Source organism: Antedon bifida, chromosome 7 (assembly GCF_963402885.1).
Source record: "Antedon bifida chromosome 7, ecAntBifi1.1, whole genome shotgun sequence".
Taxonomy (NCBI): domain Eukaryota; kingdom Metazoa; phylum Echinodermata; class Crinoidea; order Comatulida; family Antedonidae; genus Antedon; species Antedon bifida.
The window spans coordinates 15,513,121-15,540,955 of record NC_136232.1 but is presented as its reverse complement, the minus strand read 5'-3'; the positions used below and the strand labels follow the sequence as shown (position 1 = coordinate 15,540,955).

General features: G+C 31.9%; 1 protein-coding gene and 1 non-coding gene across 2 annotated transcripts in view; one reads left to right on the top strand and one right to left on the bottom strand.

Moving 5' to 3' along the window:
• The window catches only part of LOC144849168 (uncharacterized), an 88,775-nt gene extending 68,860 nt beyond the window's left edge, over positions 1-19,915 (bottom strand). The window contains exons 1-2 of the mRNA XM_078706192.1: positions 19,851-19,915; positions 17,223-17,363 (exon numbers count right to left, since the gene is read on the bottom strand). Coding sequence (XP_078562318.1) covers positions 17,223-17,363; positions 19,851-19,911 — 202 coding nt within the window. The 5' untranslated portion in view covers positions 19,912-19,915. The remainder of the gene's footprint in view (positions 1-17,222; positions 17,364-19,850) is intronic.
• Positions 19,916-25,371: 5,456 nt separating this feature from the next.
• On the top strand, positions 25,372-25,446 carry Trnat-agu (transfer RNA threonine (anticodon AGU)). The gene has a single exon. It is a non-coding gene; the product is annotated as a tRNA-Thr (tRNA).
• The last annotated feature ends 2,389 nt before the right edge of the window (positions 25,447-27,835 follow it).

Sequence of the window (27,835 nt, the reverse complement as noted above, 5' to 3'; positions counted from 1 at the left end):
TTAATGATAAAATTATATCTAACCACAATACAACCATTTATGGACTATAGTACCTCAGTTTAGTGTAACGGTAGCAGGCAGAATCAAATGAAAATACACATATTGAAAAAAAAGAGCTGCACGCATTGTAGTCCAGTCAATCTAATGATATACCCACCACAAATTGTATTTTTGAATTCCATAGAAAGTGTAGAATGAAATACTAAAAGTCACCGAAAATTCAAGCATTTCAATATAACATTTATTCAATAATGGTAAGACAATACAAGAATAATAAACAATAAGAAACAGTAATACAATACAAAAACAAGAAGAGGTAAATAAGAGAAAGGAATGCCATCATTTGGGTCATGATTAGAAGTCAAAAACTTGTCTCACCATGACCCCGAGAGAGAGAGAGGAAAAAAAAGATATAAAAGGCTATCTTAATTAATGCTATATCAAATTATTGTTGGTACAGTGATAAATATTTATTTTTTAAAAAAGCTGGTAAAGAAAGACATTTTTAATAAAAGAATCGAGATTATTTCATAAAATAGGACCAGCAACAGAAAAAAAAATCGAGTCTGACGAAGGGAACTGGAACAGAAGGATTTCTAAAATTATATGAATGTTTTTCTTAGTAGTATCTAACAATTTTAACATAGGAATAGGAAGCGTTTTCTTACTGAAACATAAATATTGATAATTGAACTTTATTAATATCAAATAAATAAAAATAATAAATAAAAAAATTTGTAATCGTTTAAATAAAGGTTCAGATGGAAATCGGTAAGGAGATGGTATGATAATTCTAGCTGCACGTTTTCTGTAATTTAACAAGTTTATTTAAATTAGAAGGATAATCTGAAGCCCAAATGATGTTGCAGTATTGTAAAAGTGGTAAAATAAGATGCTATTGAAGTCTACGGGGTTAGTGTTACTGCTATAGCTCGGAAAGCAGTTGTGGTCGTTATTTATATGCAATTGTGCTAGTCAAATCTAAGGGTTTGGTGTTACTGCCATAGCTGCTATTTCTGCTATAGCTTAGAAAGCAGTAATGCTATTGAAGTGTATGGGTTTGATGTTATTGCTTGGTCGCTACTTATAATGCTATAACGCTGTTCAAATATAAGGGTTGGGTATTACTCATGCGCTAGTAGTCTAGGATATTTTGGAAGGTTGCATTTTGTTTTGCTATATTTGATAAAATGTGGATATGTATAGACATCACTGAATCCAAACAGTATTTGCTCTATTGTTTTTTCATATGCAAGGGAGTTGGCAGCCATTGCAAAATGCCCGCCATTTTTGACAAAATTGTTTAAAATATTGTAAGTTTATGACATTAAAAGATGTTATCGAGATAGACATGACGTTGCAGTGGCTACTTTGTTCCATTTCAGGCCCAGCTAAAAAACTAATTTACTGAAAACCGGAATCTGAGTTTTTTTAGCCTAATTTATTCTTGATTTGATCTGAGACAAACTTGATTCATCAGATACTGTACTTTTTTAATGTTGGATATTATAGAAGAATGAAATGCCCTTATGTTCTAAGCATTTCGTTTATATGTCCTGTTTGTTTTTTGTATGTATGTCTAGTCACTAGTAGTTTGGTTTATACAAATAAGCACAAATATATAATTTATACATTTACATATATTGAATCCACATGAATTGTTTTATCTGCTGTATGAACGTTAATTCTGATTTTTTTTAATGTATTAATTGAAATAATATGGTAAAATTGTATAATATCATTTGAGGCTAATTATCTAGCATTCTTTAATGAACTTTAATACAGATGATGATACATTTGAGGCTCCCATTAATAGCCTCGACAATTATATCACCCCTACTAAGTTCTCTGAAAAATTTACAGGTATTATGTCACACTCTTTGTCTGTTCTAAATTTTAATATCAGATCACTAAAAAAGAATTTTGAGGAATTTGAACAAGTTCTTAATACTTTGGGAAATTTTAAAATTATAGGTCTTACTGAAGTTTGGAACATTCAAAATCCAGATCTCTTTAATTTGAACTCGTATTCATTTGAATACAAATGCAGAGAACAGGGTAGGAGTGGTGGAGTAGGTATTTACGTTCACTCTTCTCTCAATTATAGAGTGCTTGATTATACAATAGCTAACTCAGAATCATTGTGGTTGGAATTGTTTGATGATGCGAACAAATTTATTGTTGGTGTTATATACAGGCAAAACAATACAGACCTAACTGGGTTTTATAACAGTGTTTTAGATATACTAAATAATAATAAAATTGAAAAAAATAATTGTATTATATTGGGCGACTTTAATTTTGATGTTTTAAATTCTTCTGTTAATGTAGACTCATTTATTGATAAACTTAATTGTTTAAATATACACAACCTAATTGAAACTCCGTCCAGGGTCACTAAATATACTTGTACTTTAATTGACCATATTTATGCCAATATTTTTAATACAAATATATATAGTGGTTCAATTGTCTGCGATATTTCTGATCACTTCCCTGTTTTTTCAATATTTGAAAATATTGTTTCAAGTGAAAAAATTGATTCTATTTTTGTTCGTGATTTGAGTAACTTTAATACAAATGCATTTATTTATGACTTATCTAATATATCATGGGATGAAGTTTATATGTCTAAAGATGTTGATGATTCTTACAACAAATTTCATACCTCATTTAGTAACCTTTGTAACTTACATGCCCCTTTTGTCCAACGTTCGGTAAAAAACATTGAAGAAAAAAAGCCATGGATCACTAAATCAATTAAAAAATGTATTAGGAAAAAGCACAAGTTGTTTTCAAAAGTTATTAAGTCAAATCATGATCCAATTTTATTTTCAGAGTATAAAAAATACAGAAATACCTTAACAAAAACAATTAGATTGGCTAAAAGCACTTTTTATCATAATTTATTTTCCGAAAATAGTAATAACTCTTTTAAAACATGGCAAACAATCAATACATTATTAGGACATAAGCGTAACACTAATAACTTACCCATAAATATATCTGTATCGACGCATAATTATACCAATAAATTGTCAATTGTTAATGAATTTAATAAATATTTTACCAACATTGGCCCAAATTTAGCGAAGAATGTTGATAGCACATCTTCTAATTATTCTTCATTTTTAGGTCAACCTCGTTTAAACTCGTTTTTTCTTGAACCAACAACTCATGATGAAGTTTTTAAAATAATTTCATCTTTAGATTCGAAAAAGGCTACTGGTTCAGACAATATTCCATCAAAATTAATTTCTTTGGCTGCTCCTTTTATAACCATTCCCTTAACATATATTTTTAATCTTTCATTTAACACTTGTAAATTTCCATCAGCATTTAAAATTGCTAGAGTTATTCCATTATTCAAAAAGGTGCAAAAGACAATCTTGGAAATTATAGGCCCATCTCCATTCTTCCAGTATTAAGTAAGGTTCTTGAAAAACTATATAATAAACGTTTAATTACTTTGAAATATTTAATTTGTTTTACAATCATCGATATGACTTTAGAGAAAAATATAGCACTAAGTTGTCATTGATTAATTTTTAGTTAATAATCTTCAATGTGATATTGATAAGGGAATGTCTTCAATTGGTATTTTTATTGATTTTCGTAAAGCATTTGATACGATTGATCATAACATTTTACGTTCGAAATTATTTCATTATGGTATTAGAGGCAATGCGTTAAATTGGATTTCTGATTATCTCAACAACCGAAAACAATTTGTTTCATCAAATGGCTTTACCTCTGAAAAATTACCTATCACTTGTGGTGTGCCTCAAGGCTCGGTCCTTGGCCCTATTCTGTTCTTAATTTATATCAATGATCTTCCAAATTCTTCTAATTTTTTTGATTTTCGTTTGTTTGCAGATGACACTAATTTATTTCATTCATTTGCTCACAATCTTCTTGATCTGACTGTTATAACACTCAATTCCAGAAAGTCATAGATTGGTGCAACGCAAACAAATTGACAATTAATCTTGATAAAACTAATTATATGATTTTCCACTCTAAAAATAAACAAATTACACAACGGGACTCATTGACTGTTAATAATGAAATAATTAAAGAAAGTACTTGTATTAATTTTGTGGGTATTAAATTTGATAAGTTTCTTTCATGGAAGTATCACATTTATGATATTAAAGCAAAAATTAAGAAAAGGGCTGGTTTGTTATTTAGGTTGAGACATTTTGTTCCTAGAAAAACTCTAATCATGCTTTATAATTCATTTATTTATCCAATCATAACTTATGGCATTGAAGTTTGGGCTAGTACATTTGAATCTTTCTTAAATCCTGTTTTAATCTTACAAAAAATGATAGTTAGATGTATTACGTTTTCAAGTTTTAGGGCACACTCTTCTCCTTTGTTTTATGAACTCAAAATTTTAGATGTTTATAAACTACATAGATTACATGTTCTCAAATTTATTTCAGATATATTTTATAAGCGAACTCCTCATAGGCTAACTGATTATTTTTCATCTATTGGACACTCTCATAGTACAAGATTTAATAATGAATATAATTTAGCGTTACCTCAAGCTCGTATTTCTTTAGGAAAGTTTAGGATTAGTTTTGAAGGAGCAAATTTATGGAATAATATTTCAGTTGAAATTCGTAGTATTATTTATCGGAAATCGTTTATAAATCAAGTTAAAAAATGTTTATTTGATGAATATATAGAATAATGTACGTTTTATGTTTTTCTTTTCAGTTCCACCTGTTTTTTTGTAATTTATATTTGTAAAGGGGGTTAAACTCGATTAGAGAAATCTATTTTTTAACCTCCTATTGCCATGCTGTAATTTGTTTCTTTTTTTAAAATATATATTTATATCTAATATATATATTTTTCTTTTTTTGGCAATAAAAGTTGAAGAAAAGAACATTCAATCATAAAAGTAACACTAAATGTTCAAATAATATTTCACATCATTTTTGTAACTGAACAAGCCAAACTAGCGCAATTATGCCTAAAATGGCTGCCATTTTATCCAATATGGCCACCATTTTATCTAAAATGGCCACATATATCAATCAAATATTTTTTTAAAACTTTTATTTACATATATTTGGTAAAAATTGGATATGTTGTAGAATAGACATCACTGAATCCAAAAGTAATTACTCAATTTTTTTTCATACGCAAAGGGGGTTGGCAGCCCTTTAAAAATGGCCGCCATTTTGGACAAAATTGTTTAAAATATTGTAAGTTTATGACATTAAAAGATAGAAATTCAATCATAAAAGTAACAATAAATCATTTGTGTAACTGAACAAGCCAAAATGGCCGCCATTATGCCCAAAATGGCTGCCATTTTATCCAATATGACAACCATTTTATCTAAAATGGCCGCATACCAGTAAAATACATTTTTAAAACTTTTATTTACATATATTTTGTAAAAATTGGATATGTTGTAGAATAGACATCACTGAATCCAAAAAGTGTTTGCTCCATTTTTTTCATAGGCAAGGGGTGTTGGCAGCAATTTCAAAATGGCCGCCATTTTTGACAATTTATTTTTAAATATTGTAAGTTTATGGCATTAAAAGATGTTATGGAGATAGAAATTCAATTATATAAGTAACAGTAAATGTTCAAATAATATTTCACATTATTTGTGTAACAGAACAAGCCAAAAAGGCTGACATTTCAACCAAAATTACCGTCATTTTTATCTGAAATGGCCACATAATGAAATTGGTTTTTCTTTTTGAATAAATACATATAACAGTACCAATATAATAACATAATATTGTATAATATAATATTTGTGTTTAATTTCTTTACTTATTCGTCGTCACTTTCGTCATCACTATCATGGTAAACGTTGATTTCAATAACTCTTACACGGATTGTTGAAATTTAATTTAATGTTTAATACATCACAATGATGAAAGACTTATAAACAAACTGAAAGCAAAAAAATGTTGGTCGGGCGTGGGAATGGACCGTTTATTTTCAATAGGGGTGTTTTTACTTGTGGTAAAAAATCCAATTTTGGCCAAAGTTTGGAGCTTATTATATATATATACGAGAATTTTAGATTTAGTCATATCTGTAAAATAATACTTACATATTTTAGATACGGAAATTGTCAACATTTGAAGATGTATTGTCCCTTGAATTTTTTTTGTTGATTATGTCATTTAAATATCATATAATAGTTATCCACTTTGACCAAAACTTGGATCGAAAATAAAATTATTTACCTAAAAAAACTGTAATTTAAAGCAAAAAATAGTCAAATTGGCTGCCAGCCAATGGCTTTTTGGTTGAATTTATTTTGTTATTTTAGTGAAAACATAATTTTTTCTTAAATAAATACATATAACAGTACCAATATAATAACATAATATTGTATAATATAATATTTGTGTTTAATTTCTTTACTTATTCGTCGTCACTTTCGTCATCACTATCATGGTAAACGTTGATTTCAATAACTCTTACACGGATTGTTGAAATTTAATTTAATGTTTAATACATCACAATGATGAAAGACTTATAAACAAACTGAAAGCAAAAAAATGTTGGTCGGGCGTGGGAATGGACCGTTTATTTTCAATAGGGGTGTTTTTACTTGTGGTAAAAAATCCAATTTTGGCCAAAGTTTGGAGCTTATTATATATATATACGAGAATTTTAGATTTAGTCATATCTGTAAAATAATACTTACATGTTTTAGATACGGAAATTGTCATCATTTGAAGATGTATTGTCCCCTGAATTTTTTTTGTTGATTATGTCATTTAAATATCATATAATAGTTATCCACTTTGACCAAAACTTGGATCGAAAATAAAATTATTTAACTAAAAAAACTGTAATTTAAAGCAAAAAATAGTCAAATTGGCTGCCAGCCAATGGCTTTTTGGTTGAATTTATTTTGTTATTTTAGTGAAAACATAATTTTTTCTTGGTTTTTTTTTCTACGCAATTGATTAACTTGATTAAACCTACAAAATAACCTATTCAAAGTCTTTATGTCCTTATGTGACGTCATCAATTATCTAATTACAATCAACTTACATCAAAATAAAGAGTCATTTCTTTATACATTGATACCAAAAATTATGAGCAAGGAAAACTGCACTTACAGATATTTGTGTTCCCTACCATAAATTGTCCAAAACTGATTGGTATAATTAGAAATGTGTTAAAATCCCACCTTAGGGATGAGAATATTTAATATTAACATCGATTTTTTTTCTGCATATAGGTAAACATGCATAAAGATACCAAATGTACGTAGTGTAGGCCTCTCATATCCCATGTACTGTATTTTGTTGCTTTTAACCCGTTTTCCCTTCACTACTTCAATGTTCAAACTTGTGGCCATGTCAAGAACTTAATCACAAGATGTTGAGCTGTCTCCTGATTTTGTTAATCTTTCCTCTAGCCAACAGAATAGACCACTATCATTAGTATAGTGTGCAAGGCTATGAAACAACTTGATAGTCTTGGTCTGTGTCCCTTCTAGGTGATATTTTCTTTGAAGTTGTGTTTTCTATCAATATATTGGGTTGGATGGAACAACTCAGTCACCATGTACTTCATCGGAGTGAAAATCTAAATTCTTGAACTATGATCTAATCGGATACTATAAAGGATATTACGTTTATAATTTACAGTCCCTTTTATGCAAAAAAATAAAGAATACTAAAATCAAACATTGAAAAGTCATTTTGTGTTATTTAAAAATAATGATTTAGCTTATAAAAAAATTGAATAACAGTAAATCAAATAAAAACACATTGAATTTCAGACAATGAGCTTCCAGTTTACTACTCTTTTTATCAATTATGATTTTATTAGGTTAAATAATTTTTCGTTTCCATCAATTTTTTTGTCAAAGTGAATAACTATCGTGACATTAAAATGGCTTATTCAATAATAAAAAAAAGTGTGGGGGTCATTTAAGCCTTTGACCTTTAACCTTGTGTCTCCAGAAGAAAGCACAGATTAAATGTTATTTTAAAGCTTTAAGGTCACATTTATATTTGTACCTAATACATTCTTACTCAAAATACTCAAGTTTAAGATATAAAATAATTGTATATAGTGTAATAAATTGACTTTTGACCTAGACTCCAAAGGCAAAATTAAATTAGTTATTCTGAATTTTAAGGATACTGCTTATATGTGTTTAAAACATTCTTTATAAAAAAAACTTAGTGGTTAAAGAGATAATAAGGGGCAAAGTTTTCAAATGGCAGCCATTTTGAATTTATTGAAAAAGAAAAATATATAGGAAATACTAATAAACAAACCAGGGTAGATTTTAGATACTAATATCTATATAAGCCTATATTTGTTAGTATGTTCTAACAACAACAAAAAACATTTTGGACTGAAAAAAGCTATACCACCTATTTCTATATTACAAATAGCATGAGAAAATGCAAATTTCAACCATTTATCTAAAAACACTACACATAAAGTACATGATTTCCCACGATAATGGGGATAATAATTTGAAAAACATAAAAAAATTCCCATGTTTGAAATTCCTGTTGGTACAAAACGATTTCACAAAATCAATTCTTTCTTACAAATTCTTTTTCGTTTTTCATAGGTGCCATATCTAAATAAGGGCAAAATCCCCATGCCGAAATGGTAAACACACTTGTTACCATTAACATTTTTTCTAAAATATTTCAGTTTTGTTAACTTTACCTAAAGTGTGATTAATTACCAAAGTATGAAGAAAATCCATTTTTTGGCATTTGGCCACTTTTAATGAAATAGGTTGATATTTGTAGTCAACCTCTCTTAATAAGTCATTTATGCGCACAAAATGCAAATAAATCATATTATGAAAATGTTTTTAACAATACTAAAGAAAATAAAAAAACATGGAATATTATAAATGATATAGTAAATTCAGGCGGAGGCAAAAAATAATGTCCCATCCACTTTTACATCTGGTGCCAAAATCATAGAGGGTTGTGAGCCTATTGCAAACCACATTAACGATTATTTTATCAATGTTGGTCTCAAGGTACGAGACAGTATTTAGCCATCAACGGCAAAATACTTGCTAAACAGGCAAAGTAACTATGTTTTTCTACCATGTAAATGAGGAGGAAGTGTTAAAAGTGAATAAATCACTTGATGCAAACAAAACACCTGGTTTTAATGATATTTCACCAAAGGTATCTAGTCAAGGCAGTTGGTGATGCTATTGTAAAGCCCTTGACTTACATATTTAACTTATCTCTTCATTCCGGCATAATACATGATTTTACAACTTTGTTATACTTCTATCTTAAACAGTGTACTTAGATTTTGTATATATTGTTTTGTTATTATCGTAATTCACGTTTTAAAGATAGACTTTTACTTAATAAAATAGTTAAACAAGGCAGTAGAATAGTAGTCTCTGAACAAATTCAACCTGAAGTTTTATATAAGGAATTAGTAATTAAAAAATTGAAAATTATTTTGAAAGACCACGCTCACCCTCTGCACTATAAATTTAACAAAAGTCAACGTAGTGACAGACTCCTTCAAAGAAAAATTAAAACAAATAGATATGGCAATTCATTCGCAATACGATTTTATAATGAATGACAGTTTTATTTATTAGTAGTATTTTAATCGACATTTTAGGATTTTATATTTATATTTTGTATGGCTTTTATATCGTAATTTATATATTTTATGCACTGTATCCATTTTATTTTTGTATATACTGTATTTTGAAAAGGCCAACAGGGTTTCCCCATGGGGATAATAAAGTTTTAATTAAATTGAATTGAATTGAATACCGGAACAGATAAAAATTGCAAAAGTAATCCCTAGGGCCTATATACAAAAAAGGGGACCGTCAATTAGCCTCGAATTATCGCCCAATATCACTATGGAACGAGCTCTGTAAAAATGACCTAAATATTGTTTTAAAAAAATTATAAAACACTAAAAAAATATGTTAAGAGACATTTTATCGAATTACAGTACAGTACTTAAAATGCTTCACTCATAAATATGCATATATTATGCGTGATGTAGGCTACAGTAGTAAATAAAAATTAGTAAAATAAGTAAAATAAAATTATGTTCAATAATATAGATAACTAGAGGGTACTCCGAGAGTACAAACCTCCGCCTACTGTAAAAGTCCCCTACATAAAATTCCCCCCGAAAATGTTTTTTTTTTATACATTTTTTTATTAGTTCTAAATGTAAATAGGCTAACTGCACACTACAAAGTAGTGGATGAGAGTTTGGTGTAATGGTTATGTATCCAGCCTCTCACAGTTGAGATCCCTAGTTCAAGTCCCGCTGAGGTTTTTTTTTTTTTTTTTGTGGACCTTGATCTTTAACCCTGACCCTTCAAAATGTAACCACAATTATATGATGAGTCATTGATCATTGTGGCTAAGTTTGGTGAGAATCGGATAAAAACTGTGGTCTCTAGGCAGTAAAATAGTTTTTTGTTAGTTGTGACCTTGACCTATGACCCTTAAATTCGAACTCGTCCGAGCTTTTGGGGCATAGATCATTGTGGCCAAATTTGGTGAGAATCGGATAAAAACTGTGGCCTCCAGGCTGTTCACAGACAGACAGACACACACACACACACACACACAAACATACAGGGGTGAAAATATAACCTCCTTGGCGGAGGTAATAATATAGATAGACTTTATTTTTATTAGCTAGTCAGCCCATGCTATGTCTGAAGCGATTTGGGCGAAGAAATGGGCGTTCCTTGAGCCACATCTTATTTTTGCTAAGTCTTCTAAACGCTGCGACCGATTGACTTGTGAGCTAAGTCAACTTGTGTCCCTACCTGTGGAATTATAGCTTGTTCGTCAGTTTTTGGAGGTCGAGAAGGGGGATAATGGTCGTTTTGTAGGTGTGTACTGTCCATAGAGAATTTAGATGTGTCGTAATAGCAGATGACGTCAGACAGTGACTGGTTTTCTTGTGTTATTGTTTTCATTCGTCTTAATGTAACGCGACGCTAACGATCTCATCGGTCTGGCCTACACCTGTAATTTCGTTACAACAGGTAGCTAACTGTATGGAATCTGTTTATCGGCATTCTAATTTTCTGGAGTTGTAGAAATGTGAGTTTGTGGTTTGTAGTACATAGCTAGGTATTTTACTCAGCGATTGGAACAAATACGACAAGAAGAGATGTGAGACTGTCTATCTAATAGTGATTATTGTTTAGTAGGGCCCTTGTTAAGCGGTGTAAAACTAAACCTACTCTGTTTCACAGTGTCTTAGATGATTAATAACATTTTAAAGTATAGTGTTTATTGTTTAGTAGGGCCCTTGTTATGCGGTGTAAAACTAAACCTACTCTGCATGTTTCACAGTGTCTTAGATGATTAATAACATTTTAAAGTATAGTGTTTATTGTTTGGTAGGGCCCTTGTAGGGCGGAGGTGGGGAGGCGGAGTTCATTTGAGGGAGGTGCTTATTCGAGGGATACGTTTAATTGTTTAGTTTTAATAATATGGTAACATTTATAATCAAATAAAATCCTCTAATAGATATGAAAAGTGGTAAAAAAGAATAACAAATTCTTGGTAAATTGTAGATAAAAGTCCGATGAATTCTACCACAAATAGTATAATTGTGTTATAAATATAATACAAAATGCAATTATTATTCTAAGTGATGTTTTATTGGGAAGGTTTTAGCCATTTATTCAAATAAATACCATCCTAATTGGTATAATGAATACATTATTTAGTTTGAACATCTTTTGAAACTAACTTCTGCCGTTTCGGCCTAAGATTAAAGAAGGAAGACGTTGCAACATGGGCAGAAGTATCTCAGGGTCCACAGTTATTCCTGCCAGCTTACTCAATAACTCGGCTATCGGGGTTTCACTCGATTTCAAACAAAAGGTCTTATCATCTGTTCTCCCTATGTAATTTTATATACTATTCCCCACAATATACTCGGATGCTTTATGGTGTATATTTAATTTAATCTTTTTTAATTTGCAGTATAATTTTTATTTTGCTACTGCACCTTCACACGGACGGTCCGAAAATAAACAAAACTAGAATGGCTATCGCCACCAACGGCCAACTTAGTTTAAACCTGTGTCCATTATGATAGGAGAACACGTCGATATCCCTAATATGCAAACGTCATATTTCTGCTTTATATAAATAAGACGATTTTGCCGTAGAAAAGAAACAGAAATCAACAACTATACACTTATTATTGTAAATGTAATCAATAATAATTCCCATTAACCAAAATTACAGAGAAATGTATTATAAGAGTCATTGTCAGAGTACAATAAAACTATCCAATTGTTACTAATAAATATGGCCTAGACATTTTATGCATTCGATAGATACATGGTCAACAAACAATAAATTATATGACAATTAGAGCTAAATCAGTACATATGCTATTGTGTATTATCACTGAAACATGTTTGATCTCATACTCTATTACAAATGATGATTATAATTGTAATTAAATAGACGTTAGAGACTCATCTTTCCTATGCTCTGAAGCTTCATAATGCATTTCAAGAAAATGTTTTATGCTGTTATGTTTATTCTGAGATTTGGAAGCATGATGGTCAAACTGTACACTCTAAATTCAACAAGTTCCTAGTCTGCTGTTGGGAGAAGGGTACATTTACTCGGGACCTTCGAGATGTACAGCAGTCGTAATCTATGCACGCTGCGGTACAACATCCAATCGGTGTGAATGTTGCAGTCAGCATCAATCTTGCAACGGAGATAGTCATGGGCTATATAAAAAGTTCTTCAACAAAATATTTACTGAAATATGACTTATTCAATATTTTTAAAAACACGTCTGGATCAAATGTGGAATTTCCAGAGGCCCATTCATGACTATAAAAGCAGAAACATTGCAAACGGCAGCATTATTGCGGCCCTAAACCGTCTCGGCTAAAGTTTTTTTATAAACATTATTGTTTACTTTAATCTAATAATATCTATCTAATATAGGTATATCTAAGAATATTCTGGGAACATCCTTGTTGTATCAAAATAAGCCTAGGCTAGCCTACTAACAAACACATACTGAGACTAACATAGCAACTAATAATATTAATATAAAATAAATATACTTAAATACCTACAAAATTTATATTTGCCGTTTTATTTTGTCTAGGCATAGGCCTATGTCTAGACCTAACCTTACTAATCCTGCCATTATTAACTATTGCATTCCATACTTTACACTGGGGCCAAGTTGACCGATTAGTATTTGGCCGAGTTGACGTGAGGCCGAGTTGGCTTGAGGCCGAGATGACGTGAGACCGAGTTGACTTGAGGCCGACTTGACTTGGGAGAGAGTTGACTTTGGGCCGAATTGACGTGGGGCCGACTTGACTTTGGCCGAGACGGTTTAGAAGAGGTGAGTCGATAGGTTAGGCACAATTTTCAAGTAAAAGAAAAACCATGGATAACTTTAGTTCACTTCCATTTGTAATAATAAACATTTATAGGATTATTTATGTAGGCTTTTGAACTATAGGCCTATTGTTATATCTGTCTAAAAAAGTGTAGGCCCTACGTTTACAGTATTCGTTTTCTTTACAAAATCGTACATCGGCTATTTTAATATTGGGAATGCGAATTATTCGTTTTTATTCTAGGCATACTCTAACCCTACACAATTCTGTTATACCCGAAGTTTGAACATAGTATTCATTCATTATTCTATTCTAATTACATCTACATTTTGGCGCCTATCATGATTTGTTTACTCTGGATTTCCTAATTTGTAATCAAAAAGTGTAAATGCATTTTAATTTTACTTTGTAATACTTACATCACTTTACATGAAGGATACTGTACCTACAATTTACATTGCATCATCGTATTCGGGATTGACAACGTTGGACCACCTGAGTCTGCTAATTTCCAGTTTATTGATCAATATGATAAAACGTTACACGCCTAACATTTTGTCCCCATATAGTTTGTCTATCCAATCCAAGTAAACTTTTGTAGGAATGAAAGTACTACATAGAAGTGGTAATGTATATTAGAAAGAGTAAACATTTGTGGGTAATTATTCACACCTAAAGCTACAAAAAAATACTAAAAGACCTTTTATTAGAATTTTTTCAAGGTCAAACCATATATAGCCTCTACTATAACAATTTTGGAGCCATTATTTCAATAAACACAAGTGAGGAAAAAACCCTAAATGAAATGTCTCAGAAGTAACAATTTTGAATTTTGAAATGGAAGTATGATATTAATAAACAATTTTAATAAAATACTTTATTATGAACAATTGCATGGTTTTATGAAATGAAAATAATTTAAATGATATGTCCCGTCCTTAACAAAAATGTATGTCCCGTTACTCAATATATTTTTGAAATATGATATTTTCACCAAAAGTTTAAAAATATTTGTTTAATAATTTATTGCATATAGTTTTTAAAAGGAGAAAACAAAATACAGTATTAAATTGTGGTATCAATACTTTAACTGAAATGTAAAAAACACCATAAAACTACTATTAAAATGTCGCGGATGGGACAATTATGAATTTTGAAATGTATATATAAAATTTAATAAACAAAATATGTGTTATAAAATGCTTGACTATGTACAATAGGGACATAGAGTAACTATATGTTTAAAAGATTCATGGTTTGTGAAATAATTAGGATTTAAATGATACGTCCCGTCCGTATCAAAAATGTCCCGTCCGTAACAATATATTTGTGAAATATGATATTTTCATAAAAATATAAAATTTTCAAAAAATGTGTTCATAAAATAATGATATATAGTCCTCAGGAGGAGAAAATAAAATATCAAGATTTTTGCATCATTACAAATAAATGTAAAAAACACCTAAAACGGGCGCGGACGCGACATTTATGAATTTGAAATGCATATGAAATTAATAAACAAAAACATTTTAATTAAATACTTGATTATGTAAAATTTTCAAAAAATGTGTTCATAATATAATGATATATAGTCCTCAGGAGGAGAAAATAAAATATCAAGATTTTTGCATCATTACAAATAAATGTAAAAAACACCTAAAACGGACGCGGACGCGACATTTATGAATTTGAAATGCATATGAAATTAATAAACAACAAAATTTTAATTAAAAACTTGATTATGTATTATTGAGACATAACGTAACTATATATCTGTTGATAAAACAGTAATAAGATGCATAGTTTATGAAATAAATTGGATTAAAAATGTCCCGTCCGTAACGTCAAATATGGTTTTTTCATATTTAATATTAAATAACTTTAAAAAATAAATATCAGAAAAATAATAAAAATGTTATTTAATAAATGTCTACTTTGAGAAATGGCCAAGAGTTACCTAAAAATCCGTAAATGAAATTATTCAACTCACGGACCAAATACTGTGGAATGCCTCTATATCTAGGGTTCCAAACACAACTACCATACAATATTCCATAACCGTTCAAATCATAGGCCTAGACAGTAAACTATCCCGCGCTATCAAGATATTTAAATGATCTTTTGATCAGACTCAATCTTCTATTAGCTGCTCTCGCAACTTTAACAAAATGAGCTGAGAAATCTAGCTTCCGATCAAACAAAATACCAAGGTCCGATTCTACATTAACCTCTGCAATTTCAACTCGAGACAAACTTCCTCCTATATAATATTTAAACATATTATTCCCTCGACCAAAATGAATTATTTTACATTTAGACAAATTAAAGGGTAACTGCCAATCCAGTGACCACTGATATAAAATATCTACATTATGCTGAAGAGTATCTCTATCCAACTCATTACTCACTACTCTATACATCTGAAACACCTTATTTCGCAAGAGGATATCTTATATCAATTTTTGAGGACTCCTTTAATAGAAGACAGCTTAATATCAGTTCAAAAAAGGACCCTTAATAACAGTTATAGAATGAACCTATTAATATCATTTTTTTCAATGAAGAATCTGGGGAATTTATAATCAAACTACAATACCACAATAATTCTACGTTTTAGAAAGTTTTAGAAATGCATAAAACGAAACAGTAAACAGGTCATTTTGGATTTTTTGATGCTATAATCGCCTGCTGCCAGCAAATAACAAATATTCTAGATTTGAACTCGTCACTATGGACGAGTTAGGTTACCCGCTGCGCAAACGTCACGTTCACGTCATACGTTAGAATATTGCACACAGAAAAACGATTATGACATTGTGACCTGAAGAAAATAAAATGTTATTGTACTACCATACTACATACAGTGCAGAATAGGTGGAAATAACGGAACTCGCCTTTTATTTCAATTTTTAACATGATGACATCAACATAATGAAACATAAATGAAACGCGTACATTTTAGAAAAGAATTATCTGAGCAACAACATATTAACATGTTGAAGAAATTTAGATACGTAGAATATGGATGCGCGCTCTTTTAAATGTCATGAACTATGACGCAAAATATGAAAATACGACTTTTATAATTCAACTGGCCATATGATGACGTCACAACATCCAATGCGCACACTCTGTACATGAATTCGTATCTACAATTCAACAGCTCCAGAAAATGTTTTGATCATGAGTATCAATTTTCATTCTGAGGAGCTATAACATAATAATTGAAATTTACTGTAATGATGAAAAAAGTGACCCAAGTGTTTCACGCTTTTGATCATGAAAAATTTTAAAAATGGTAAATCATGCGAAAGATTGACCTAGACAGCATCAAAATATGGTGGAAATTGAATAGTGGAGATGCGCTCTATTAAATGTGATGAGCTATGACGAAAGAGACAAAAATCCTATATTTTATATTCGAGTGGCCATACGATGACGTCACAATGTCCGGTTAGCCATATTGATCATTGTATGATCCGATATCTACAACTCATCTACTTCCAGAATATGTAATAAAAATAAACTTCACCATGTAGTTTAGAAACTATGACTGTTTTAAAAAATGCATAATTTTGACGAATTTTTGAACTTTTCATAAAAAACGACATAGTTATACATTCTTATGTTTCCCAGAATTAGAGATACGCTGCGAACAAAATTCGTGGAAAGAAAGAAGAATATAGAAAAAAAAGATCGTGAAAATAACAATTTTACCTCCCCATACCCATATTTATAACTTAATTAGGCTTAGGTCAGAAGAAGAAACATCCATCTAATAGAATTAGGTAGAACAATTCATGATTGTAACTGTATGATATTATTAACGTACCTGTAAAATTATGCGTAAGGTATAGTGTTTCATTTAACTCAGCCCAGTTAATGCAGGGCCAACAGTTTAATGATCTTGTGCAAGCAGAATTGTTGTTTCCGCTGTATCGCTTTGCAACAGTATCAACACAATCCCATTCACCTGTAAATAGTTATAATAACATGTTTAATTTAAGAATCTGGATAAACGATCGGCGAATGGTGGTTGGACATTGATTTGCCCTGTATTTTCTTATGTTGGAATACATAGCCTCGTTCGCCCCAATATTTACTCCCCCCATTGTCTCTTCTTTCCGTGCTCTAACCTTGAGTGGTTACCTTTTATTGGGCCGCCAACAGGACGCTGACTTGTTTGATAGACGAGTGTAGTTTGGTTATGCCACTCTTGTTCAAATTATTTCGAGTTAAAATATAATACTTGAACAATATTTAGGTTTTGTAGATCCGGAAACTGCAGGTCACATGGCAATTTAGGCCTACCTACTAAAATCTTTACCGCGCCCTTTTTCAGTGTCATGTTAATTAAATTTCTATCTGCCATTTTGTTTCTATATTAGTTTATTCTAATGTTCAATAATTACTTTGAAAACAGTTAATTTCATTTTTGTGTTTTAAAATAAATTATAAGTCTAAAATCTAAATCTTAAATTGGTAATTCCCAAAATCACATCTTTGTCACACACCTCGAAAGTATACAAATTACATGAAATATGCAACTAAGGGGGTGAAATTACCGTCTTCCCATATCTCGAAAACCATTAATGCTAGAAAGCCTTATTCAGAATGTACATAATTATATTCGCTCTACATTTTACGCAAAAATTATCGGAAATATGACATTTGACCCTCGACCCTATTTCTCAATATTTGCATATAATGCAACTAAAATTTCTGTACAGACTTTGTTTTGGCCTCAAATGACTCAGATACAGGTTTTCTATAGGTAGCATAGAACTATTTAGTAATTCTCAAAATCACACCTTTGTCACTTCCCTAGAAAGTATGCAAATTAGGAGTACAACAGGTGAAAGTTGCCATATCTCTCGGTCATTAGCGTTTTTTCAGATATGGCAATTCACTGTAATTTGCATATTTAATATAACTTGTACTACTAATCTGCATACTTTCGAGATGCATGACTTTTGGAATTATACATATAAAACCTGTATTCAAGTCATTTGAGGCCAAAACAAAGTATGTACATGCATTTAAGTAATATTGAGAAATAGGGTCGAGGTCAAATGTCATACTTCCGATCATTTTTATGTAAAATGTTTCCATTAGAGCAAATAGAAATATGTACATTCTGAATACGGCTGTAAAATCAACTCTCTATCAATAATGTTTTTCGAGATTTGGGAAAAATGTAATTTCACCCCTTATTTGCATATTTCATGTAACTTGTACTAATAATTTGCATACTTTGGAAGTGAGTGATACAGGTGTGATTTTGAGATTTACTGAACAATCCTATATTGACTATTAGAAACTTGTATCTGATCCATTTGATGGCAGAACAAAGTATCTACAGGCATTTTAATTTCATTAAAATAATATGCAATATTGAGAAATGGGGTCGATGTCATACTTCCGGTCATTTTTTGTGTAAAATGTCTCATTAGAGCAAATAGAAGTATGTACATTCTGAATATGGCTGTGAAAAAATCAACTCTCTAGCATTAGTGGTTTTCGAGATATGGGACGACTGTAATTTCACCCCCTTATTTGCATATTTTTATTTAAATTGTACTGATATTTTGCATACTTTTAGGAGTTACAAAGTTGTCCTATGCTGGCTATTAGGAACCTATAGCTAGGTCATTTGGAGGCCAAACAAAGTCTCTACAGATATTTTAGTCACATTAGGTATGTAAACATTGAGAAACGGGGTCGAGGGTCAAATGTTGCACTTCCGGTCATTTTTTCGTAAAATGTTTCATTAGAGCAAATATATACATTCTGAATAAATCAGTGAAAAAATCAACTCTCTCGGACTAGTAGTTTTTGAGATATAGTAACCCTGTAATTCCAACCTAATTTGCATATTTAAGCTAAGTGTGATGCTCAAATTTTGATCTCCTCATCATATGTGACCATTTAAAAAAGAAAAATCTCTGTTTGCAATTTGTTTCACTCAAAATGATAGATTTCCTAGCCTGGAATGATTGAATTACATTAATATTACAAAAAAATGTAAACACCATACACTGTAATTATAAAATAGCACATTATTTATTTTTCCTTGGCACTTTTGTGACATGCTGAAGCGATGCCTCAACAGACTTTGTCACTGTAGATAGTATTATGCCTCGCCCTTTTGAAATTCCTCGCATACATTTTCTCCAGTAGGCTACTCGCTTGCCTCGTTCTTTGTCAAACTGTCTATGCCTCTATCTACTCAAATTTGTAAATACAACAGGTATTAGAGAAGCTGTTAACATTATATTGATCTAAATACGGTAGGCCTAAAAAGTAAACAAAAAGTCATTTACTTTATATTTATACTTGTTGACGGATATTACCTACTGTATAGCGAATGATATTCTCTTAATTAACGGATGTATTATTAATTATAAATGGTGTTAGTCTATATCTTTATTTATAAACAAAAGTGATTATTTAAGCTTACCTCGAATTTCGTCAATAAAAAGTACAACCACCAAAAGAGATATCGTCTTTGAGAGAAACATAATCTGCCGGTCTGAATTGGTCTGTTATGGATTTGTTAATGGCAACATCAATGAAAGGGTGAGAGATTGCTTCACAACGTCATCAATAATACCGACCAATAGAAGACTCTAGTCTATAACAATAGAAGACATACTGTATCATGATAGTGCGAAACCGACAATATCGATTGATATGGAGTGATCGAATTATATTTCACTTTAGGCTACTTCCTGCAAATATTGTGCGGGTATACTTTACTTTACATAGACGTGATTATTGGAGAGTTATATACATCTCTTTCCATCTCGGACACTGCTTTTTTTTTATTAGAAGACATTTTCTAATCCAACAAGACCCTTACTTTAAATTTATGTTAAATGTAAAGATTTTAATACTAATTACATTTAGGTACAAGCAGTACAGTATACTTATTGTTTGTTGAGTGGATTGGGACAATAAACAAACATTTTGTTACATGCAAGGCACAAACAGAAGATAGGAAAAACAAAGGATAAGTTATATAGCTTATATAATCTAACCTATTATTTTGCAAACAGAAAAGTAAAAGATAACAAAATCAATTAAATGATTATACGGATAGTCGTGGTAACACACAATCAAAATACAGCAATCCAAGAATTACAATATATAGCTGAGCCCAAAGCTTTACTTGCTCAAAACAGTCAAACAGACTTGTAGATACTTCAAAGACAGCAATAGTTTAGCTATCTCAGCATTCGTATTAGAACTGATATCACCCCCATATATCCTAATAATATGTATGTACCACTGTTTATACCACTATATATTCTTATGCAGGATATAAGGAGGGGGGCGTGATTATTATGATCTCATCAAATAACTATCATTTTATCCTAACAATTTGCTTTTCTCAAGATTTACTGAAATTTGTATTTCTCAATACGATATAACAATACAATGATAATACATTTTCTTTTAAATTTTGAATTTTTCTTTTTTATTTAGAAACTAAGAAAAGTGTGTAAATGTTTATATTCTATAGAACCATATCTATATATAAATTATGGTTAATTCTGACATAGGCGAGCACAATGGAAAAACTTAAGTACAAATCTCTGCCTTGGATACCTACATGATCTATCTCAGATGTACCGTGAAATGTAAATTTGATAACATTAGTTTTCACTATTACGATATTGTTCCATATTTCTATCTTAGGTTTTTAGTGTTTATAACAAAATGTCTGATTTCATCGGTAGATTTTCAACTCAATTTCAATTGTACGCGGGTCGAAGTAATTTCCGGGTTCACGATGAGTTCACCTTACAACAACCTGGTTTCAACTAAGTTGGCCATTATAGCCATTTTAGTTTTTTGTTTATTTTTGGAACGGACCGCGCGTCGTGTGAAGGTACAGTAGTTAAAAAATAAAAATTATACTGCAAATTAATAAAGATCAAATTAAATATATGCCATAAAGCATCGGAATATATTGTGGGGAATAGTAATTATAAAATGACATAGGAAGATCTGATAATAAGACATTTTGTTTAACATCGAGTGAAATCACGATAGCCGAGTTTTAGGAATAACTGTAGGCTATCTGTGTCCCGTTAGGACCGGGATGTCTGCTCATGTTGCAAGCCGTCTAAAACGTCTTCTTTCTTGGGCCGAAACGGCCCACTCTGTCACGGAAGTTAGTTTCAAAAGATGTATAAATTAAATAATGTGTTAATTATTAGGATAGTATTTATTTGAATAAACGCCTCCCCAATAAAACATCACTTAATAATAACGCCCACCCCCCCCCCCCCCCCCAACTATCTAATAAACGCCAATCCACAATTATACACACAATATTGTATTATATTTATAAAAACACAATTATACTTTTTGTAGTAGAATTCATCACACTGTTATCTACAATTTATCAAGCATTTGTTATTCTTTTTTACCCATTTTCATATCTATTAGAGGATGTCATTTGATTATAAATGTTACCATATTATTAAAACTAAAAAATTAAACATATCCCTCAAATAAGCACCTCCCTAAAATGAACTCCGCCTCCCCACCTCCAACCTATAAGGGCCCTACCAAAAAATAAACACTATACTTTCAAATGTTATTAATCATCTAAGACACTTTGAAACAGAGTAGGTTTAGTTTTACGAATGTCAAGCATTTTAAATAATGGTAACCGACAGAAAACGTACAAGGAGAACGTCCTTCATTATCATTCCGAGAATCATCGTCTACACATCCTAGAGGGGGAGCGAGCGAAGCGAGCTCACTTTCTAGTAATTTATTTATTTTTATTTTATTTATTACAATTTAGTTTAAAGCATCAGAGAACATTGTAAATACACATAATTGGAATCCATCATTCAATTGTGAATGAATTGTGTAATGTCCATTATTTAGTTTTTGTAATAGCTTTTAGAAAATTGGATTGTACGTTTGGTTTGTTTTCAAGTGCCTTGTTAGCAATCCTTTTGTTGCAGTGCAGTGCGGACAGTTTTTAGGCCCTACAATGGTCAGCAATGTAAATAGTGTTGGTTAGTATAGTAATAGTGCTAATGTAAAATAATTCTTTAAAAAAAGGTCAACTTTATGTTGAGTTAGTTTTATATTGTAGCTATAGAGTCACATAATGACTATTATTAGAATATCATGGTAAAGGCTCTATAAAAATGGTAGGCCTAAAATTACTTAAGCTACACCAGAGAGAGGGCGCATGGAAGAAAACTATGAAGAATGTCTGTTTTTTCTATAGTTTTGTGTTGTTTTTTTTGGTCTGGTGTGTGTTAAATAGACCTCATTTACTACTATAAATATATGTCTGTGAAGTTGGTTACTAGTTCCTAGTTCCTTATTCAAATTCAATTAAAGGGACAGTCACAAATATTTTTAAAAACAGATTTTGATACGTAATAACTGTCTAATTGAGTTGTTATTGCATCAACATGTTAGCCTTGACCTCCTCTACTTCTTCCGGTCAAAGTTCATTAACATTTTATTCATTTACACCCTCTACGGCGAATAAGTAACTAGCTTTTACGAACGTTATAACACTTGACCTGCTTAATTTTTTCAAAATGTTTTGGTATGAATCGATCACCCTTGACCTACTCTACCATTTGCCACTCCAGTTCCGCGAACTTTTTTGCGTCTACGCCCTCCACGGCGAATAAGTAACTGGCTTTACGAACGTTATAACACTTGACCTACTTAATTTTTTCAAAATGTTTTGGTATGGATCGATCACCCTTGACCTACTTTACCATTTGCCACCCCAGTTCCGCGAACTTTTTTGCATCTACGCCCTGTACGGCGAATAAGTAACTGGCTTTTACGAACGTTATAACACTTGACCTACTTATTTTTTTCAAAATATTTTGGTATGAATCGATCACCCTTGACCTACTTTACCATTTGCCACCCCAGTTCCGCGAACTTGTTTGCATCTACGCCCTCAACGGCGAATAAGTAACTGGCTTTACGAATGTTATAACACTTGACCTACTTAATTTTTTCAAAATGTTTTGGTATGGATCGATCACCCTTGACCTACTTTAACATTTGCCACCCCAGTTCCGCGAACTTTTTTGCATCTACGCCCTCTACCGCGAATAAGTAACTGGCTTTTCGAACGTTATAACACTTGACCTACTTAATTTTTTCAAAATATTTTGGTATGAATCGATCACCCTTGACCTACTTTACCATTTGCCACCCCAGTTCCGCGAACTTTTTTGCATCTACGCCCTCTACGGCGAATAAGTAACTGGCTTTACGAACGTTATAACACTTGACCTACTTAATTTTTTCAAAATATTTTGGTATGAATCGATCACCCTTGACCTACTCTACCATTTGCCACCCCAGTTCCGCGAACTTTTTTGCGTCTACGCCCTCTACGGCGAATAAGTAACTGGCTTTTACAAACGTTATAACACTTGACCTACTTAATTTTTTAAAAATATTTTGGTATGGATCGATCACACTTGACCTACTTTATCATTTGCCACCCCAGTTCCGCGAACTTTTTTGCGTCTACGCCCTCTACGGTGAATAAGTTACTGGCTTGACGAACGTTATAACACCTGACCTACTTAATTTTTTCAAAATATTTTGGTATGAATCGATCACCCTTCACCTACTCTACCATTTGCCACCCCAGTTCCGCGAACTTTTTTGCGTCTACGCCCTCTACGGCGAATAAGTAACTGGCTTTTACAAACGTTATAACACTTGACCTACTTAATTTTTTCAAAATATTTTGGTATGAATCGATCACCCTTGACCTACTTTATCATTTGCCACCCCAGTTCCGCGAACTTTTTTGCGTCTACGCCCTCTACGGCGAATAAGTAACTGGCTTTTACAAACGTTATAACACTTGACCTACTTAATTTTTTTAAAATATTTTGGTATGGATCGATCACACTTGACCTACTTTATCATTTGCCACCCCAGTTCCGCGAACTTTTTTGCGTCTACGCCCTCTACGGTGAATAAGTTACTGGCTTTACGAACGTTATAACACCTGACCTACTTAATTTTTTCAAAATATTTTGGTATGAATCGATCACCCTTGACCTACTCTACCATTTGCCACCCCAGTTCCGCGAACTTTTTTGCGTCTACGCCCTCTACGGCGAATAAGTAACTGGCTTTACGAACGTTATAATACTTGACCTACTTAATTTTTTCAAAATATTTTGGTATGGATCGATCACCTTGACCTACTTGATCGACTGCAACTGTTGTAATTAACGAGAAAAAATAGCCCGGCATAACATTTAATGAATTTAATTTGCCACCCCAGTTCCGCAAACTTGTTTTGCATCTACGCCCTATACGGCGAATAAGTAACTAGCTTTTACGAACGTTTTACACTTTACCAACTTAATTTTTTCAAAATAGTTTTTGCATCTACGGCGAATAAGTAATTCGTTATGGGTAGATGACCCTTGACTACTTTACCATTTGCCAAACTAGTTCCGTGAACTTGTACATGTCCTTTTATGGCGAATTCATTTTAGTTTTGTTTTGACTTGTTACAACATGCAATTTTAAAAGATAATTTCTGAAGCAAACACAAATACAACAGTTTGGTTATAAGCGGTAACCACAAGTTATTATTCCGTTTTATTCATTACAACTTTTCAACACAAGTACAACACGACTACCTGAAATTAAAACAGCATTTAAAGTAGGCTCTATCGTAGTGTATATAAACTAGAACTAATAAATAACTTCTTACGTCAACATGTGACGACACACTGCATAGTTATTCAATACTGCCCACTTCATTAAATGTTATGCCGGGCTATTTTTTTTCGTTAATTACAACAGTTGCAATCGATCAAATGTAATATCTTTTTAAACGTGCTTACAGTACCCATTCTATAAAAGCACACAAACCAAATCTGAACTGACGTTTTTTTTAAATGTCATTACAGCAACTGTTACTCAAAAACAGCTTACCACCAAGCTCGGTGGTCTAGAGGTATGAACGCCAGGCTAGTGATCTGGAGGTCGTGGGTTCGAGTCCCACCCGAGAACTACTTGCGAATTTTTTCGCAAGTATTCTCAAATGTACTTAGTATAAAGTACAAATTACGTCAGAGTAGGGTAAAACATCTAATTAATCCTTTATTAATTAACAATTGAAAAGCGCACATTCTTCCCTGGGTGATGAAAGGTTTTAAAAACAATACAATAATTGTAATGTAACGAATGTAATGTTGAACTGTAAGTAGCTGAAATAATTTGTTATTTAAAAATTTAAATATGCCTATTACTACTCTTTCATAACTTATATAACATTATACAATAATTTCTTTCAAAACTGTCAAAAGCAATTTTTTTTCCATTGCATTTTGTTTCTCATGTTATGATGTAGGAAGATAATTGTATTTAAATGTTGCATCACATTAAGTTGTTTAAATGGTGTTCTTACGCATATGGTTTACGGCATAAATGTCTTTCATTATAAAATCTATAAATTACTAAATATTTCACCACTGTAGACCTAGAATGTTTGAACAAATCTCTGAATTAAAAATCACCCACATACAATGACATCATCTTACAGTACCCATCTATAAGCGCACAAAAAAAAAACAAAGCTGAACTAATGTTTTTTTTTCAAATGTCATTACAGCAACTTTTACTTAAAAACAGTTTACACTACCTTATAACAGCAAAATTAACATATTTATTAATACTGTTACCGTAATATTAACAATTAAAAAGCGCATACTATTCATTGAGTGATAATAGTTACGATAGGTCAAGGGTGATCGATTCATACCAAAATATTTTGAAAAAAATAAGTAGGTCAAGTGTTATAACGTTCGTAAAAGCCAGTTACTTATTCGCCGTTGAGGGCGTAGACGCAAAAAATTTCGCGGAACTGGGATGGCAAATGGTAGAGTAGGTCAAGGGTGATCGATCCATACCAAAATATTTTGAAAAAATTAAGTAGGTCAAGTGTTATAACGTTCGGAAAGCCAGTTACTTATTCGCCGTAGAGGACGTAGATGCATAAAAGTTCGCGGAACTGGGGTGGCAAATGGTAAAGTAGGTCAAGGGTGATCGATTCATACCAAAATATTTTGAAAAAATTAAGTAGGTCAAGTGTTATAACGTTCGTAAAGCCAGTTACTTATTTGCCGTAGAGGGCGTAGACGCAAACAAGTTCGCGGAACTGGGGTGGAAAACGATAGAGTAGGTCAAGGGTGATCGATTCATACCAAAATATTTTGTAAAAATTAAGTAGGGCAAGTGTTATAACGTTCGTAAAAGCCAGTTACTTATTCGCCGTAGAGGGCGTAGACGCAAAAAAGTTCGCGGAACTGGGGTGGCAAATGGTAGAGTAGGTCAAGGGTGATCGATTCATACCAAAATATTTTGAAAAAATTAGGTAGGTCAAATGTTATAACGTTTGTAAAGCCAGTTACTTATTCGCCGTAGAGGGCGTAGACTCAAAAAAGTTCGCGGAACTGGGGTGGCAAATGGTAGAGTAGGTCAAGGGTGATCGATCCATACCAAAATATTTTGAAAAAATTAAGTAGATCAAGTGTTATAACGTTCGTAAAGCCAGTTACTTATTCGCCGTAGAGGGTGTAGATGCAAAAAAGTTCGTGGAACTGGGGTGGCAAATGGTAAAGTAGGTCAAGGGTGATCGATCGATCCATACCAAAACATTTTGAAAAAATTAAGTAGGTCAAGTGTTAGAACATTCGTAAAGCCAGTTACTAATTCGCCGTAGAGGGCGTAGATGCAAAAAGGTTCGCGGAACTAGGGTGGAAAATGGTAGAGTAGGTCAAGGGTCATCGATCTATACCAAAATATTTTCAAAATATTAAGTAGGTCAAGTGTTATAACGTTTGTAAAAGCTAGTTACTTATTCGCTGTAGAGGGCGTAAATGCATACAAAGTTATTGAACTTTGACCTGAAGAAGTAGAGGAGGTCAAGGCTAACAAGTTGATGCAATAACAACTCAATTAGACAGTTATTACGTATTAAAATCTGTTTTTCTATATATTTGTGACTGTCCCTTTAATTGAATTTGAATAAGGAACTAGGAACTAGTAACCAACTTCACAGACATTATAAATATACGAAAGCGAAATAAATTTTCAGAATTATGAGCAAAAAACATCCAGACTATGCTCGCAATACAATAGTCTGAAACCAAGCGATGAGCAACGTGACAATGGCCGCTGCGGCGCCGCTTACGAGTATGCCTAACTTCCGGGAACAGCGATAATGAAACTGCGATGTCTCTTGTAAGGTCACCATTGCTGACGGAGATACTTCTTTGGATCTTCTGGTTTAAATCATAGTCGTGGAGTTATGATTGGTATTACGGACAAATTATCACATATTAAACGTAAACAAATTTACCGTATAACCAAACAGGTAGAATTATTGGGGTACGTATTAAC